Genomic DNA, 20,287 nt, shown 5'->3' on the forward strand with positions numbered 1-20,287 from the left:
TCTCTCTGCCACCTTTGTAATGTTTCGTCATTCTGTAGCAGAAAATGTCACAATATTGGATGAATGACCTTTTTAAAGCTCTGTCGACTTGCTCGAATCCTTCATCTTCACTGTGTGATCTTCCATCTGTGACCTCTTCACATTCATTCTCAGCCTAATCACCTCCACCATAACACATTCCCTCACTCATCTGGACAGATGAGAGTTACGTTATCTACGATGTATGGAAATAATCAGGGATCTCTCTTGGCCCAAATGCATTTGGGTTTGTGATCTCTCCGCCAGTGATATCTGCTTATCCTTTTGTGTATACTTAGGCTACTACCTCTGAAGAAATCTCTGCTTTTTGTTCTGGTGTCATGACATAACATTGAATAATATTGATCAAATTTGCAACAGCAGCATTTTGTGTGAAGCAAGATGTTGTGAATGTTTCCTATAGATATTTGAAGAAAGTGATCACCCCAACACTTCCAATGCTGTTTGTGGTGCCGCAATGTTCTTCTTTTTGTGTGCGTGTTCTTTAGAAGAAATAAATGGGTTAATTGGGGGGGTCGAGCACCCCCCCCCCCCCCCCCCCCCAGCCTAATCTTACATACAATATTATGTATTTCATACAATCTTACATACAAATGAATTATGCATGTATGCATTTCCCAGTATGCATACATGCATACTGGGAAACATTGACTACGTTTACATGTGCACCAATAATACAATTTTTTCTAAAAATCTGATTAAGGTCTTAAAGGGATACTTCAGGATTTAGCATTAAGCTTTGTATTAGTAGAAAACCTGTAGTATTTTCGAATTACCGTGCTTTCCACCCTCATATCCCCCTGAGATGAGAGATTTATGTATTTTTTGTCTGGAAAAAATCCTCCGATGACGCAAAAATCATCATTTTGCATCATCGGAGGATTTTTTGGCCAGAGGCTAAAGACTACAGCCAGTAGGAGGGGCTGTCCCGCATGTTTTCAACCCGCCCATAGGAGGTAGGATCTCACTCACAGAATGTACACATCAGGGATGGAAATTAGCACCCGCCACCAGCCAAATGCGGGTGATTTTGTGTTGTGGCGGGTAAACTCGCTTCACCTACCGGCCACCGTGGCGGGTAAATAAAAATAGCATACTGTTTCACACGGACGGCGGACACTTTTAGAGGAGGACACCTTCAAAGAAAATGTGGCGTTACATCGCAGGCGTTAAGAGCTGGTTAAGAGGTCTGCAGAGAAAACATCTTTGCATTGACTTAACATTGAAATCACTCGCGCGTCCGGTGTGAACGCACCGACGCGACGGTGGAGCGTTTTTAAGATTTCCACTCTGGAGGATGGTTTCACTTTTTTGCGTTTTTAAGCCCCAAAAACGCCGTCGCCGTCTAAACGAAAGGCACATCTGATCAAATATTTTTACGTTTTCACCCGCGAGCGTTCTCGTGTAAACAGGGCCTATTAGTTTCATTTTTGGGACTAAAAACGTAAAACTGGAAGCCATAAAATACCACGAATCATCCAAATGCCACATCCAGGTAAAAAAGAGAAATATATATAAGAGAGAAAGCGTGTATAAGAGAGAAAGAGAAAATGTCAGTATTTCATTGAGACTTGAGATTAAATAAACTGCTTAAAGGGATACTCCACTTTAAAATGAAAATTCTGTCATCATATACTCACCCTCATGTTGTTTCAATCCTTTATGAATTTCTTTCTTCTGCTGAACAGAAAGGAAGATATTGAGAAAAATATCAGTAAACAGACAGTTTCTGGTCTCATTGACTTCCATAGTATATATTTTTTCCTACTATGGAAGTCAATGAGACCAGAAACTTTCTGGTTACTGACATTCTTCTAAATATCTTCCTTTCTGTTCAGCAGAAGAAAGAAATTCATACAGGTTTCAAACAACATGAGGGTGAGTATATGATGACAGAATTTTCATTTTAAAGTGGAGTATCCCTTTAAGTATTGTAGATCTTGTACTATTAATTTTCACATGCAGTTACATTGTCGGTTAAAAACAAGAAAGTGGCTGGTAAAAACATTGAGTGGCTGGTAGATTTTGAAATCCACCAGCCACAGTGGCCGGTGGACAAAAAAGTTAATTTCCATCCCTGGTACACATAGTATCAGCCATCTTTCTTTGGAAGCTAAGCTAGCAGGCTCTTGTTCTGTGGAGAAAACTGAGTAGTAGGAGAAAGCTGAGTAGTAGGGGTTACCATCCTCTTTTTCCCGGACATGTCCGGCCGTCGAGATCGTCCAAAAGGTCCGGGATTCGGCTTTTGCTTTCTGCAGTCGCCATTCATTGTTTACATGCACACCTTTTGTTTCAATCTAACTGAATTCATTCCGATTGGTGAATCTGTATGTAGTGTTTACATGAACGCTAAACAAGTGATCGGTCGATGTGCGTTTTAACATTGCTAAGAAAATTCCCGCTCCTCCGTGAGAGATACGAGACTGGCTCATCAGTAATCGCGTCACCGGCCTCGCGCCGTTCTCCCGCGGCCCTCAGCCTCGTCTTGCTCGCCACAGTTAACATAATGAATGGCGACTGTAGAACGCAAAAGCCGAATCCCGGACGTTTTGGGCGAAATCCCGGGCAAACTCGTCACGGAGACTCACTAGTAGCCTAGCTTTGTTTTCAACTGCGCTCTCTTACCGGTAGGCGTGGCTTGGGAGTGGCCTTCCTAGGGCAGTGAAGCAAGTGCATTCTGGGAGTTGTTTTCTTTCATCCACATAAGCCAAAAATACATTTTCTGGCTTTTCTCAGTCTAGAAAGCTCCAAATTCAAAAATAATTTCACATTTCTTCTACATAAATGACCTATTTTAAATACACATTCATCTTTCCAGAGGTGAAGTATCCCTTTAATCGCAGTTAGATGTTTACATGACACTAACATAATTGTTCACTCCAGTTTACGCCACATAGTTTAATGCGAATATACGATTTTGGCTTAATCGCATTCATTTGATAGTAATGCATTTACAGTACATGAGGTAAAGTTTAATCGCAATATTGCCAAAATCCCATTATGATCGCATTATGAGGGTGCATGTAAACACACTGAATGATTAGCATTTCATAAGTTTTATTGTTTTTATAAGTTTTTATTGGAAGGAACTTTCAATATGCAGAGAGTCAAGATGCAGAGAGTATTAACATGCCTAAGACTTTTGCACAGTACTATATATGCAAGGACATTGCTGCAGAGAATATTGCACCTGAAAGAACCATTTACTGGATCATCAAGACGTTCATGGAGAAAGTAACTTTCAACTGCTATATATATATATATATATATATAATATAATATAAATAGTTCTTTGAATAGTGGGAATTTTCCTGTCATATTCTTAATTTTAGTGCTTTCTGCTCGGATGGCACGCATATGTGTTTGTTTCTTCGTATTTCCTTCGGACAGGGAGGCATTGGCTTTTAAAGCCTCTCAGGAGTGCCTGACAGACAAAGTGCTTTCTCCTCAGTCTTAGGAACAGGACTATGTAGGCGTACGGCTTTGGGGTTTATAACATGGAACAAGAAAGTCTGGAAATGGGGTTTAGTGGAAGGATAAAGTGTAGATGTGTGACATAAGAGAGGGAGATGTAGAGTGTTTGTGTATGTGTGGGCGCACATACTCATATGCATGGGGATGCATGTGGCCCTCGGCAGGAGTGGTCTAATCATTGATTTGATGTGAACTGGCAGTTTGATGCATCCTAAATCAGACAGGTAGAAACACACACATCTCTGTCAGTCATTTAATGAGTAGCATTAGCTTAGAGATACATGCTGGTTGAGAAAACATTCATTTGGAGCTACGCTCACCAGTCAAGCGTGGACTACAGAATAAAGCGTCTTCACTGAGCAGAAGCAAAGCCTTTAGCAGGATAATCTTAAGGGAATATAGTATGTTAGAGCAAGGATGGATAAATAAAATTAGTAAGCTGCTGTCCTGCTTTGATGTTATGTGATCACATTGTACCACACACAGGGTCCAAAATGAACACCCACTAACCGCCCTAAGAAATTTCAATGACAGAGTTTAAATGATAGCTGGCTGAAGGAGGAGAAATATAAAATATAACAAGAAGCACTGCGTAATTCTCAGTATGCAAACACTACACCAATGTTTGTGCTAATTAGCCTTCAGTAGACATTCTAACGGTGACCTGAGACAAATATTTCGTTAACTTGAAATTACTTCAGAATTTCAAGGTAAGATTTAGATTTACTTTTCACATAACATTAGTTCTTAAAACCACAACTTTTCGTCAGTGCGAGATTGTGGTTTGAGCTGCATTTTTGTGGTCTGGGTTTAATCATCCAGCTATGTTAATTGCACAGAAATGTAATATCTGTGTTGCTCAGACCATTTCACACAGATTGTATAGTCATGATGTAAAGTTGTGTTAGTTTCTGTACAGTATATGTGACAGTTTTGTCACTGTAAGGCAAACATAAAAGGGGTAATGTTTCTTTCTCGAGGTTGTGAAAGGCAGTCATTATCTTATGCTGTCAGGTTGTACCTATAGTGTAATGGATGCATGTATAGTGAAGTCTGATCTCTCTGCAGCTTCTTGTACTGAGTTTATGGCAGTGGTATAAAATTTTTTTAAATTATCAAGGGCACCTCATTTCACACCACTTGCAAATGTCATTTAAATATAGATATGTGTAAATGTGTTCACTAAATGGACAAAGGTGTTTTGTGTTCTCTCTTTCTTAATTTGCTCAGAACAATGTCAATTCAGTCTGGCATTATTTTCTTTCTTACAAGAAACACAAAATATGCTAAGCAGAACGCAAAAGCAATTTATTAAACCAGGAAAATTAAAACCAGGACTGTGATTAAGGTAGGATGATTAACACTGGAAAGCTTAAAAAAAGTGCAAAATGAACAATACATTTATTATAAAGTTAGTCGTGTGCTATATTATAATAATCAAACTTGCCGTGTTCGTTTGTCTGCTTAACATATCCTTTTGTATTTCACAAAAGAAAGAAAATAATATAGGGCTCTGATAATTACATTTTTATTTTTATTTTTTTTGTGTGCGTTTTTGGTACCTTTAATTTGTAATGCATTTTTGGGATTATTTGCTGGAGGACTTTTTTTTTGGTCTCAAATGGATTGGATTTATTGGATGTTAGATCCAGGTCATCTGTGTTGCAACAGTACAATCAGGTGCTTTTTAAAGGTGCACTCTGTGATTTCTACTTAACACACATGCTTAAGGTCTTAAGGTCAAGTTTACTCAGATGAGCTGAAGACTCCTTATAAAATCACTTGAACACCAGAATGCTACTGTCATGTTCCAGATGAAGTTGTATATAGGAATACAGGAGTTGAAATTTTCCCACTTCCAACCTCAGCAGATTACAGTCAATCACAATTGTATAGGCCTACATTGTGTTGACAAAGCATGATGGCGCTATTACTCACCAAGACCATTTCGTTTTTTTAACTGCCAAGGTAAGATTATATATTAGTTTATAATTACTATATAAGCTAAATACGTTACAGTATATAAATATATGTAATAAATAGTTTTACTTTTACAAATTTTCTTGGTTCTGCTGTCAGCATTGAATTTTTTTGGTCATATGTGACTAACATTTGTCTATAGTAGTAGTAGTAGTAGTAGTAGTAGTAGTAGTAGTAGTAGTAGCAGTAGTAGTAGTAATAATAATAATAATAATAATAATAATAAATGGAATGATGCGTCTCACTCAAGTTGTTGTTGATCGATTTCAGTAACCCTTGTGGAATGAATTATGGCTCATGGGAAATGGCATATTTGTACAGTTGTGTTGGTAACTTAAAAACTTTTGCTTTTGCGGGATGATACATCTGCACCCGCTAGGTGTCAGTATAAGTCCAAGAGGGCTGCCATATCAGCCAGCACAACTTAAACAAGAAAATATGGAGTACACCTTTAAAATGAGTTCGAACCAGCAGGAAACAATCCAGAATCTCTGTTGTCTTTAAATATTAAAGTGTTATCCACTCCATCTAATTACTACGCTTTATTGTTGCACTACAGCCTATTCTAAAAATACCAAATAGACACTGTACACAACTCCTAATTCTTACCATCCATTAATTGAACTCGTTTTCTCTCCCTCTTCCAGTTGTCACAGTATCTTAGACATGAGGAGGGGCTGGTTGCATGATTGACAGTCCTGAAAGAGAGATGCTGAGACTCACTTTGTTTACAGCAGTCAGTAATCTCTTTTCTGCTAATACTGCAGAGCACTGACACGGATCTCTTTATTTCTTTCCCGTATCTTGTCTTTCTCTCTCTTGCCCTCTGCTTCTCTCATTTTCTATCTCATCCTGCTGTGAATGCTTTCTCAACTCTTGTACTTATCTCTCATTGTTTCTCCCCTCCCTCCCTCTCTCTCTCTCTCTCTCTCTCTCTCTCTAAAGGGGTGGGGAATGTTCTTGTGAAGAGAGCAGGTGCAGTGCCTCCCCTCTCTCTCTCTCATCGCGCATCTCTCTCTCTCTCTCTCTCTCTCCCTTTCTCTTTCCTGGCATCAGCAGTAGGGGAGAGTAGAAGGCTGTCTGTGTATGTGTCTGGCTGCAGTGTCGTAGGCTTGAGCCATGTTAAAATCCCACAGGAGATTAGAGCGGGAACACACGCTAGTCCGGACTCTTTAGACATGGGAGCCCTAGGAGGGAACAACAGACAGGCAAAACAAATACAACCGTAATGAGGAAAGGATGAATGTTGTCTCATGTAAAACCTGCATACTGTCTTTTTTTAACCCTTCTCTTTTTCTTTTTCTGTCCGTCTTCGAACAAGCTCACTCCTCCCTCCCTCCCTCCCTCGCTCCCTCCCCTCATCGCGCTGCTCCTCTCTCTCTCTCATTCTCTCTTGCGCGCTCTCAGTGGAGGAATGTAGATAGAGGCTGAGCGTATGCCCACTGCTTTGCACGATATCAGCGGCTCACTCTACGGCAGTGGGTCGCTCATCAGGCACTGTTCAGAACGGATTTGCACTGCTAACGGATTTAATCATCCACCGTCTCCTCCAGGACAACTCTGCACATGCTACTGCCTCCTCGACCGGGTTTATTGCTCAGCTTGCACGTACTGGGTTCGTGCTGCAGGTCCCTTGCTCCCTTAAGGATGCTATAATTCATCAGGAGCTTTGCTTGTGGAAAAGGGGACATTATTGCTTCATGGTCAACGGTGAGTCCTCCTGCGTGAGGGAACCAGCTTCCTGGGATATGTATAGCTGACTCAGCGCTCAAATACAAGTCAGATCGAGACCTTGAAAAAGGAATTGGTGTGAATGAAACAGGAAAAATATGAGTCAGTGTTTAACTTTTACTGAACTCCACCTTTAAATATTGCAATGCATGGAGTGACAAGATCAGAGGATAAATCTTACCGTGGTGTCATCTGCAAAAAGAGGGATTTGATAATCTGACGACAGAGAGTGCTGCTGCAACGGCTGGTGCTCGGAGACATGCAGATGATTTCACTCCTCCCTTTCCTTCCACCTTCTTTGCTCGGCACCTTTATTTAACATTTGTACTGTTTTGGTGATCTTGTGGCGAGCTGGAAGTCGTCTGGTCGTTATGGTGGAACTTGACTAAAGGACTGTCTTTTTGCTGGATTCTGCAACCGCTGATATTTCCACCTCCGGAATTCTATTGGGTGTATGTGTTTGTTTGATTGTGAGTGTGTGTATGTGTATTAGTGTGTGGCAGTGTGTGGTTGTGATTTGTCTGCCTTGATGTGTTCATAATTATTTCTGTTCTTTTCTGTTCATAATTATTTGTTCTTGCGGTTGTCTTACTTTCCGTTTTTTTCCAATGTCTGGCACTTCTGGCCGGAATTTCACCTTGTGCTATCCATGTCTGCCGTGCTCTCGGCCTTGGGGTTAACCCTTAGTGTGCCACAGGCGAGATGAGTGACAGCTCGGGAACCGTGAACAACTCGGGGGCTATGGTACTGGAGGAGCCCGATGGGAGAGGCGGCTCCGGTGGACGTGAACAAGCCCAGGCCCCTGTGCGTGGTGGCATTTTAAGGTGTGGGACCTGTGCCCTTTGGCCCCGCCAACAGACCTGGCTCTGTGTGGTTCCACTTCTCATTGGCTTCATAGGCCTGGGGCTCAGTCTCATGCTGCTGAAATGGATCGTAGTGGGTTCTGTGCGGGACTATGTGCCCACAGACTTGGTGGACGCCAAGGGTATTGGCCAGGACCCCATCTTTCTGTCCAAGCCTAGCACTTTTCCTAAGGGATCTGACACCACCACCACTACAACCACTATTGGTGGTGTCAGCTCAGTCAGCCCCACCGTCACCTCAGTGGTGCAGAGCAGGACTCGAACGGGAACTCCTCCAAACATTCCTCCTAGAGGTAGTGGGGCATCCGGCAGTCAGGTGACACAGAAGAGCCCCTCTACTCGCTTTGTCCCACGTAATCCCACCTTTACGACCACCGTGGTCTCTACCACCACGTCTACTGTCCATACGTCCACATCTAGCCCCTCTCCCGCCAACCCAGCAGTCCTAAACGACTCCACCCAAATGTGGACCAGAGAGCAGTCATCCGAGAGGCATGTGACCACGCCTGGTCGAACCCATGTCAGCCGCAAGACACGTAAGTTTGATACTTTATTATCAGTTCTTGCTGGTTTTGCTAGTGCAAGAGCTGTGCAGTTCTACTGCTGTTGGGGAATATTGGTGATCAGACAGTCTTTGTTGACTTGCTTTGCAGATTGCAGTTTTGCATGGTACTGTTAGCACATGTATATTGTGTTAATGACATCCCAGAAGCGAAGCATGACAGACTCGTGGCCGCATACAGTCCTGTCTATCATGTCGCCAGGGAGCGGCAGAAACACTAATGACAAGCAGCGACTCTGGCCACTCCCTGTGTTTCAAAATGTGATATATTGAATCAAGAAATATGAAGAGAATTTCATTGGTATAATAGTGTAAAAAAGGTTTGTTTCTTATTTTATAATTTTTCACTGGCCGCAGCACATGAAAAAGCTTGTATCAGGATGTCAGTTACTGTAGGGAACCTCAGAATATGTTTTCTTTAGCTCTGCGTTTGCTGATTCTATCTTTATATTTGGTTACTTGAAGAGCTGCAAGCAATAGGTCTAATGATGGAGCTATACTTTGCTTAAATTTATAGAATTGACAAATATTAAACGGCACATTTTGTTCATTTGAAAACTACAGGAGCCTCTGAAAATAAGAAAACTGGATTGTGTGCTAATGTTACGTCTCAGCGTAATATCAGTGAAATTTAAATTTTATATCGCAGAAATTGATTGCATCATCATGCCTGATTGCTCGCACCTGCTAACAGTATATTTATTACCTGACACCAAGATATGCTGTCCATATGTGATTGCGGTGTGGGATTATAGTGGCTAAACTGTGGTCATCAGAATGCCCAGATACAGATGCATTCACAATTAATGATCACATTAATTTGCATACAGTGGACAGCCTGTTCACAGTGACATTTAGGTAGTTTGAATACTTGTCATAAGGATTACAACAACTCTTTTTCCACTGTCAGGCCAAACCATTTTCTTTGCTTAAACCGTTCCATTCTGTGCTGATCCGGGCCAGCCAGCACGGATTTGATTTAATTGATCACTGTGGTGCTGATAACGGAGATCTTTAGGATGTAATGTAAATGTGCCAGTCTTTGCCTTTGTAACGCAAAAGTTTACAGACAATATAAGATGTAAATTGCAACTGTGTTAATAGAAGATGATTGGATATTTCTTTACATTTTTTTGTTAATTTGTGTTTATGTCGCTCAAATTGTGCGCTTAGTCAGCTACAGAGAAACTGGTAGCCAGGCAAAAGGCAAGTGACAAATCCTTAGCTGCGACATCACTATACCCGCTGAACCTTCTACTAGCAAGGTTCAGGGCGGTTAGCCAACTGTGCCGAGAATTTCTAAGTGGTTCATATATAAGTGCTAATAAGACCACCACCCAATGTAAGATTTGTGCCACAGCTACCCTGAACTAAAAGTATTGGTGATCACCAAAATAATTTAATGGTTAATCCACCAGTATGTGTAAGCTCTTTAGTCACAGTTGGCCAAGTCAAAGTTTAGACTTAAATCCTATTGAACAAATTTGGGATTTAGTGGATTAAAAGATAGATCGCACTAAAGTTTCATCAAAAGCAAGTCTCTGGGAACAACTAGAATCTATTTGGAAGTCAATAACAACACAGATTTATGGCCCTATGATTTCCGCGGTGCAATTTTTTTTCTGTTGATGAATAAATAAAAAGCAGGTAAGTACACTTAAAGTAACTTGTATCGTATTCTTGGACACGTTATTGAAACACAAAATAACCAATAAAGTCTCAAGCATTAAAAATCAGCCCATACTAATCCTCTTAAGTTTACTCTTAAATTTGCATTTTCATTTATTCATACATGGTTGCAACAACATTTAGGCCAAGTTCAAATAAGTGCCATTGTCTAAATGCTTTTTTGGATGAAATTGCAAAGATGTTCAGTTATTGTGCTTTTAAATAATATGCCATGGCATCTACCTATCTTCCTGACAAAAAACGTTTAAGTTTATTGTTTTGAATAGAGGTTGATGATATCTACAATAATATCTGTTGGTGTAGCTATATTGAAAATGGGTAAAATTCTGTAATTTTAGACGTAATATACATAATTCAATAATTTAACCATATAGGGCCTTTTAAAATGAAGATTACAAAATAAATATTAAGAATACATTTATTAAGATTGAGAATATAGAAGGATATTGAGATTTTTACAAGAGATACTTTTACAGTTACAGGCACAAAAACTTTGGAAAAATACTATTTATGGCACTCAGGAATGTTTAATTGTGTTGTATGTATGTATAATGTATAATGTATAATATATATATATATATATATATAAGCGAGATACATTTCTAGTTTCAACATTATTTGTTCTTAAAATGTGCAACCATTGAAAATGTGTACCAATTTACTCTTGGGCCTTTAAAATGAAGAAACAAAAAGAAAAGTTTGTTAAGAATTATAATCTAAAAGGATATTAAGATTTCTTTAATATGAGTTACAGGTATATCCTACAAACTTTGGTCAAAAATTTTTTTTTCCCCCCTGTAATCTGACTCCAAATCTCAGGTGAACATTGTAATTTTGACCAGAGTAAATTACTCAGTAAATATACATCCATCACATTTAATATTGTGGCTTTCTACTTCATTGATGTTTGTCTTTCTTCAGAAAAATATAAAATAATAACTGATCCGGGAAAGTTTCAGAAATTTGGTGGATTTTTACATGAAATTACTCAATTGTGTTTATGTCTGAGAACCTTTCATACATCTTTTATACATACTTAACTACAGACACTACAATGACATTGGGGAAAAAATAAAACTGAATTTGGGAAAAACATAAAACTGATTTCATAGGGCCCTAGAGACTGTGGAAAAGTCTGCAACAATGGCCAAAGGACACCATACAAAATATAACGTATATTTTTGGTTATTATGTGTGAATAAATACTATTTAGTTGTGTGTGTGTGTATATTTCTTTGTAAAAATTCTGGAGAAAAATATTTGTAGATTTCTTTTTTTTAAAGAATAAATGTCAGAAGTAAAGAATAATGGAGAAATTAATATTCTCTTGTAAATATAAAATTATATGCTTAAATAGGTTGCTGAAAAACAACAACAACTTACTGTTGACCCATGCTTTTTCTCTGTATATAGACCCCCCTCTATTCACAGTAATCAAAAATAACCTGTGGATTTTAGGAGGTGTCATAAGTCTTCGAACAAGTCCTTATCGTATACTTTGGTTGTGCAGTAATTCATTACCATTTCAGTTGTCTGACAGAGGATATCTTAATCCTTTGTGTCCCCTAGCAAAACTTGCCTACCTTTATCAATAGCACAGAGAAAAAGATAACTAAAACTTTTGTGATCCAAATGCGTTTGAGAGCTCACAGCTGTGGCTTATCTTAAAACTCATTACTGCTAGACATACTTGATATTACAGCTAGATAAGAACAGATATTTCAGTGATTTTCCAGATGAAGAGACCAGTTTGTTTTCCTAGAATAACTGTCCACAAGATTGGCTGATGTGAATTGAGTGGACTGTGATTTAGTTTAATGAATCTGTTAGTTATGTTTGGTTGAGGACATGTAACTTCTGTTGCTGCTGCCATGGATCTGTTAGCAGCTAATACAATGAGCATAGGTAGTTAGAGATTAATGCAAATTTGCAATGAGTGCTGGAGGCACTTTACGATGAACTATAAAAGCCATATCTCAATGTGATCGATTATGAAGCCGAATCAATTGTAACATTAAATGAAAACAGCTTGGTTGAAACTGGCTGACACGATTCCTGGTTCCAACTGAATGCCATTTAATGACCATTGATTCTTCCTTTGTTTTGTAACATCAAGCTGATTGCGAGGATTAGTTCATGTCACCTAGCACACTGTATTGGGCATTTACTCCACTGTCACACTATTTGGTCTCAAAATACAAATGAGAGTGGAATCATTTGATGATTCTGACATTAAATCAATGCTGTCTTAAATGACAAAATCATTCAGAATTTATGTTTGAAGATGAGGTGATTTATTTGCCTTGTCTGTCTATTTCCTGTTTTAATAGAAAGCCATAAAAGCGCTCCCTTCCAGTACCATTAGAGCTTAATTTCACTGAGACTATTTAAAAAAAAATATCACTTTGATTTATCTTTTTACGATTTCCTAAAGGAGGGATGAAGCTTTAAATATTAATGCTTAGAAAGGGAAACATGTTCAATATGTAGAAGAGCATGTGAATAATTGACAAGGGTATGCTGAGAAATTATCAGGGAAAGGGATGAGAAATGTGCAGGGTTTTATAAATAGAGGTGGAGGAGAGGACTATAAAAACAGGCAGTGGTGACTGCTCCGCCCTGTTATGAATGCCTGTGTGGCCGTGCACATTTTACTTTCATTTTTAAATTAGCCTGCAATTGCTTAAAATGGCGTGTTCATTATTATTATTCCTAATGAAAAACACGACACCTAAAAAAATACAACTAACCTTTTGCAGGTTCCCTATTAGCATGGGTTTAAATCCAAAATATTGCAAAATGGGTGCTTTTACATTTCTCTTTGAAACCAAATCTTCGGCCATTGTCTTGTCAGTCAGCTCCTAGTGATGCCTAAGATGAACTACTCTGACTACATCAGGTAAACCCAGATGCCTAAGACTAGAAATACTAGTATTCTGACCGCCTAAGATGCTTAAGAATAACTTCTCTGGCTACATCGGTAACCCCAGACGCCTGTGCATCATTAGTTATGATTAATTAAAAATCTCATTCACAGGGTGAACTGTCCATTTATGTTGGTCAATGGCTATGTTTACATGCAACCAAATAACCTGTTAGTAATCGGATTGATGGCTCAATCGGACTGAAAAGCCTTCATGTAAACACCTTAATCGATCCGATTGAGCTCGATCCAAATAAAATTTCTAGGGCTGTAATCGACCAAAGAAAATCTTGGTCGACTGAAGTCCTGAAATTTTCGACAAAAAATCGACTGAAAATTATGTTAGGAAAAAAAGCGTTAAATTAATTAGCTGCGCACTGTGCACAGTACTTGGTAGCCTTGTTGTCCGCCTAAATGAATTTTAAATAAACATAAAAAACTAGTAGGCTATTTGCGGTATATTAAATAGTTTTTGACCTAATTATGTTGCACTGAAATGAGTCTGCGCAATATCAGAGCCTATGATTTACGGAAATAGTACTATGTTGTCCACTAGTGATATCATCACAATAACTTTTGAGGAATATGCAACATCATTTAGACAATTGTTTTTGTCATATGCATTATAATAGCTGACAGACACTAACGTTATCATTTCAGCCGCTCTGTGCAGCCGCTCTGTGGAGCTCAGCTTCGCGGCTGAGACACGAATAGACTTTTAACAAAAAAAATGCTGCCACATTGCCGATGTCTTTGTTGACATGGTAGACGAGGACTGACTGACTAGGAATTAAACGCTCTCACAATTAAATAAATAATATTCAGCAAACCTTCTAGTGGCCTACTTTCTTCAATCTGTCGCTCTTCTCCAGTGGGTTGGGCTAATCCAAAAGAATTGAAAACAAGGGGGGGTGTTCTGAAGACAGACTGTTACCTGTGAAACAGGGGTGCTCTGAAAACACCCCCATTAGCAATTAGTGCTTTCCACCTCATGAAATGAACGCGGCAAAACTGATGAAATGAATGTGGCAAAACTGATGAAATGAACGCGGCAAAAAAATCGACCAATCAGAATTTTGGTCGAGTCAGAACGTATCGACCAAATAAACGACTAATCGACTGGGAGATTACAGCCCTAGAAATTTCTGATCGAGAGAACATGTAAACACTTGATCGGATTGAAAACCGAAACTGAAAGGACTGGGCATATGTGCAATGACGTCAAATTGGGTAATGACCCATGTCGCGCGGAACGAGCTGTTCTTCCTGTTGAATAAAGTGTCATAAATGAGTGTCCCGTCATTCTAAAATTCTCCTTTCACTCAGTGTCTGTGAAGTGGAGCAGGACAACTCTTATCCACAGACGGCATTTTTACTGCTTGATAAATATAAGCAGCACGGCACAACAGTTCATATGCTCATTTATTAAAACAAATAAAGAACCAATGTAAGAGAATAGTTAGTATGCGCAAACAGCGGCAAACTCTGTATATTCGTGCAGTGTGCGCATGTCGATTCCGATTTGAAGCTTGTGGCATATAAACGCTCACATCAACCCGATCACATGTTTAGCGTTCATGTAAACTACATTCAGATTCATCAATCGGAATTAATTCAGTCTGATTGAAACCGAAGTTGTGCATGTAAACATAGCCATTGATGTTAATGAGCTTGAACCCTTGATCTTTTATTTAGGTGATTTAATAGTGCCATAAATCGATCAATTTCTTAGTCTGTTTTAACAGCCTTATATTTTTCAAGCTTGCAATGTAACCTTATTTCTTCCAATGATTAAGAGTCTTAATGTTCTAGATACTGTGGAAATGAATGTCATTAACAGCCATTTGACCACTTTGTTCAAAACTTTTTTCCTTTTTGCAGTTTTAAGTTGAAATTAGCAAAAAAAAATTTGACAGCTGACATTTCTGAATGAGGGATGCGTTTTAGAAAATAACAGTAGCGATTATAAACTCCTGAATGCCTAGCAGGATATTTGTGAAGTGCTGAAGTCTGGTTCAAATGCAAATCATTTCTGCATTTTCCATTTAGTTACGCGCCAAGGAGTGCAATATTCTTGAATCGTGTGCGGATTAGCACTTTTTTTAACCTCCCCCACCCCAGCTCCTTGTTTCTGGAGGTAACAAATACGTATCGCAGGAGAATGGCTTAAATAGTTGGTGATAAAAGATGCATGGGATGTTTATAAGAAAACAATAAGCTGTTCATCAGCTATGCTGGAGGCAAATGTTAAAGGAGGAAGCTTTGTCTTCATTACCACAGGTTTAGTTTCTGTCACAGGGATTGGGCGTCTAGATCAGTCATATAGAGTATCATTACAAGCACGGTTTGGAAATAGATCTTTCATTGATTCCATGAAGATAGAGATACTTGTTTATGACATTGAATTCACAGAGCTCTCAATTAACTAATAGCTGCATTAAGTCTTAATGATGCTTTCTGACACAGACTAATGCTTTTTTGTGTGCATTCTTCTTATTGCAACAGTACTTACTCTTATAGTCATCATCTGAATCAGTTTATAATATTAATATTATGCATGCTCTGAAAACAATTATATCATAATTTTGCTTGTCAAGTTATTCCATCTTGCATTAAGGATTTTTTGATTTTTTTTTTACATGGAAAAAAGACAAAACACTTAAAGATTTTCTTTTTCTTTTCAGTGTAGCGTTAATTACGTGTGATGTCATTAGCTTTATTCACTGCTTTTTGTTTCTCCCACTTCCCTTTCATTTCTTATCTTTTGTCTCGTGGTATCCTATGCTTTTGCAGGCCTACTTCAAACCCTTTAAAATCTGTGGACAAATGAATATCAAGTTGCTTTGGCGGGTTGCCTTGGTCACTTGATGGTGTTCAGGCTTTTCAGCCTAATACCACATTGTGACTTTAAAAAGAGCTGACCGGCATGACAAATGAGGACCATAACCCTCAACAAACATTGTACTGAAGCCCAGCCAATCAGAGATCAGGGATAATGTTTTCTCTCAGCCCAAAAATGCAGGCCAGTATAAAGGAGCACAGCCCCACTATCAATCCTGCTTGTTACTGTTGCAGCTTAAAGCCTATTGAATATCCAAGCCAATACAATAGAATGCTGTAGAAAGATCTACCTACCTTACAACCACAATAGTATCATTCTTATTATACTAATACATTAGAAATCAAGAAGTCATGAAGTAGTTGTAGTAGTAGTGAAATACAGAAGTATTATGAGAAGCAAAGGTCCAGGGAACAGTGTTGGGGGTAACTCATTACAAGTAATTTGAGTTAAGTAATCAGATTACTTTTTCAAGTAACTAGAAAAGTAAAGCATTACATTTTCAATTTACAACAAAATATCTAAGTTACTTTTTCAAATAAGTAACGTTAGTTACTTTTTCACATTTATTGACGGACATCTCTTCTGTCCCCATGTTGAGAGAAATAAAGTGAGGAGGTGTTGTGTGCGCTTTGTAAACATGATGGTTATTTTAGTTCTAGACTAAATGTGAACATGCATTTACTCATCTCACTTGCACGAAAACATCCAGTATTCCTCAAAATGAATAAAAACAGTAAAATGCAATCTCAGAATTTTACGCAAAACTTTTATTTTAACTATATTAAATTGCACAAATATACTTTATTTATTTAATCTCATTTTATTAACCAATGTCTTTGCTGCTGACCTTCAATTATCTAAGTCAACCATACTAATAAGGCAAAATTACTTAAAATTAGATTTAGAAATAAGATAGTTGAACTTCCTTCTCCTGTATCCCATTGTTCTTTAATCCAGAACAGCAGAAGCTGAAAGGTTTGTTTGAGCGACGGCCTCTACTGTACAGGAGTAAATATGCATTCCCTCAGCCTGAGGCTTATTCACTTCACTTTTGGTGTGAAAGGGCCTTAACATTTACCAATTATACAACTTTTTTTGTTGTTATTAAAAAACAAACAAGCAAGACCAGCCCAGGTAAGAAAAAGTTACGCAAAAGTATTGTAACACATTACTTTTCGTTACTTTTAAAAGTAACTTTCCCCAACACTGCCAGGGAGTACACGCATTTCCTAGAAAACGAAAGTCTTGCGATCATGGAATCACATGGGTGAGCAATTAATGACAGAATTTTTAGTTCAGGGTGAACTAACCTTTTAACATCAATGGAATCTTTCCATTGCACAAAAGGTTCTTTATAGTGGAAAAAGGCTCTTTAGATTATTAAAATGTTCTTTTTCATTAAAATAAGCAAATTGTTCTTTTAACGACCTTTCACTGAAAGGTTCTTTGGGGAACTCAAAATGGTGGTTCTATGGCACCAAAAAAAAAAAAGAAGATGCTCTGTTGGCATAGTACATTAGCATATATTTGTAATAATGAATTCAAACCGTCATGTCCACAAATTAAATAGCTCTTGGGATTAACTTAAAAGAAGGTGATTTACACAATTAGCAAGCCTTTTCTTCTGCAGTGGCTCATATAATAATTCCTCTGCATATCCATTTCAGTTATTTGCTGTATATGTTTGTGGCTGGTTTGCGTTGTCCCCTTTCAGCGCTACCTAAGGGATAAAAGAGTCCATCGCACTCCCAGAGTCTGTTATGAGATATTGATTCACATGTGATTGTCTACGAGACTTGTGCCTCTCAGCACTTTGACTGGGATCAGTTTTAGTGTCACAGGTTTGATTGCTCATGCACAGCACTTTTCTCTGTTCCTGGGCTTGTTTTGAGGAGCCACACAGCCCCGTCCTTTGTAAGTGCACTAGATATTACAAGCAATTTCATAATAATTCAATTTCACCCCTGAATTTGGTAGAAAAGCAGCATGAAATTGGATAGGCTTTGTTTTAGGCATTTTCATTTCAAAATGGCCACATTAGCCTATTCAAGCCTTTTCCAAAACTTGCTCGTCCACACTGAAACGTCAAAAAAAGCTTAAATAATCTTACTGCGCATGTGTAAAAGATGATAAAAGCTCACATAGATAATACTGAGAGACTTGACATAATAAAGTTTTCATGCTATCATGTTATTAGCAAAATATTCCACTACTTACTGGTGCCTTGTTTACACTCAGAATTATTCCACTGCCCTCAAGTTTTGCCGCAGAACAAAAATGTAGTTGTCTTTGCAGAATGTCATGTCCTCTGAATTAATTTTCCATCATCTTTGCAGGAATATAATATGAAGATTGTACAAAATAACATTTCTTTTTAAGAACTATGAAAATAACCAGATAACGACATCTATAAGTAGAATATGTGTCACATAACTAAACATGCGTCATCGTTTTTGAATGCCTCTGCTTTCACATTTCAAACTACAATGCGAAAATGGCATTTTCAAATGTATCCTTTTGGGAGAGCGTCTTCAAAAAGCTCAGTTTGTACAGGACAAAAATGCAGTCTCCATTTGGACTGAAGAGAACGTAGAAAAAAAACATGCATTTTCAAATCTGGATTAATGAAGACGTAGCCTTAGGATGTTTTCTCGTCATCTCTATTTTGAGTGTCTATTTTCCTCTTTTTCAATAAAGTAGTGTCAACATTCATACTTGGAATATCTCAATGCCTGCTGTACATGATTTGCTCTCCCACACTAGTCTGACAGATGTAGTTTGACTAAATCTGTCAAAGTACAGATTTAGATTCTCCCATTCTAGTTTGACTAAACAAGAATAAAGACTGTGCGAGTTTTAGAGCTGTCTGAATGGTGCAGCTGTAGCAGGGGTAAGTCTTTCTCATAGCCCCGAGGGAATGATCCTACAGCCATGACATGATCCCTTATGCCTGAACTCATTTAGACTGCTAAGAGCATTTTCTTTTTGCTTACCCTCCCTCTCTCCCTTTCTATCTCTCCTCCAAAATGCTGGTTGGTGGCTAATGTGCTCCATGTGCTCTCCATTTAGGTCTCTCTCCCTCACTTTTTCTCTTTTGCCTTCTCCTCATTCTCTCGTGGTTATTGAGGCAGATCTGTCACAGGGACACTGCACCTCAGGACATAGCTTCACACACCGTGACAGCATCCAGCCAACACACTCTCAGCTCAGATGGCAGATTAAAGACATGCACCCACAAACACACACACACACACAGTGATGTCTTACCGAGGTTGATGAATGGTGGAAATGGAGCGAGTGTTTTGCAGTGCGTACGGGGGAGCGGTCAGCGTGGATGCGGACCGTTAGAGGCCATATGCGGTGTCTTCCCTCTCAGATCTGTCTGGCATCAGCAGGGGTGAACACATCAGCTCTAGTGCTGCCGTTCTCCCGTTTCAGCCACCTTTCAAACGTTTACTGATGGTTTCCCACTGAGCCTCATGCCTCTGACTCCTCACACACTGTAGATGTGAGTCAGAATCATAAATGACTGCTGTAGGGATGAGATCTAATATGCATAATGCACTATTTAATGTACATCATTTTAAAATGGCAGCTAGGTTTTGAATTGGAGGTGTTCGAAACCAAACAACTGTTTTTTGTTTTGTTTTGTTTTTCATGAACTAAATGCTGATTCCTTCCACAGAGAGTGAAGAATGAAATTAGGTAGCCCACTTTATTATAAATATATAATCTATATTTATTTATGTATATATATATATTATATATATATATATATATATATATTTTTTTTTTTAATATATTTATATATATATATATATATACAGAGTTTATCTATTTCCATAATTCCATTCAAAACGTTAAACTTCCATAGATTAAAGATTCAGGGCCCACAACTTAAACGATTTCAAGTATTTAGTTGTTTATTTGTACATAATTTGGGCTTCCAGCTCATAAAACCCACGAAAACAGGATTTAAAAAAAATAGAATATTACATGAAATCACACAGTAATTACACAGTAATACCATGGTCATTGAACCAGGTTTTGGTTCTTTTGGCAGTGTGGGCAGGTGCAAATCCTGCTGGAAAATGAAGTCAGCATCTCCATAAAGCTTGTCTGCTGAAGGAAGCATTAAGTGCTCTGAAAATGTCCTGGTAGACGGCTGCGTTGAGTGGACAGCA

The 20,287-nt window shown here is 38.5% G+C and overlaps 1 protein-coding gene across 1 annotated transcript in view; it reads left to right on the forward strand.

Annotated features, from left to right (window-relative positions):
- Positions 1–6,593: 6,593 nt before the first annotated feature.
- The window catches only part of nrg3a (neuregulin 3a), a 331,337-nt gene continuing 317,643 nt past the window's right edge, over positions 6,594–20,287 (forward strand). Inside the window, exon 1 of the mRNA XM_082154121.1 lies at positions 6,594–8,623. Within this exon, the coding sequence (XP_082010247.1) occupies positions 7,927–8,623 (697 nt within the window). The 5' untranslated portion in view covers positions 6,594–7,926. The remainder of the gene's footprint in view (positions 8,624–20,287) is intronic.

The sequence above is a fragment of the Leuciscus leuciscus genome (assembly GCF_965113295.1).
Source record: "Leuciscus leuciscus genome assembly, chromosome: 22".
Classification (NCBI taxonomy): Eukaryota; Metazoa; Chordata; class Actinopteri; order Cypriniformes; family Leuciscidae; genus Leuciscus; species Leuciscus leuciscus.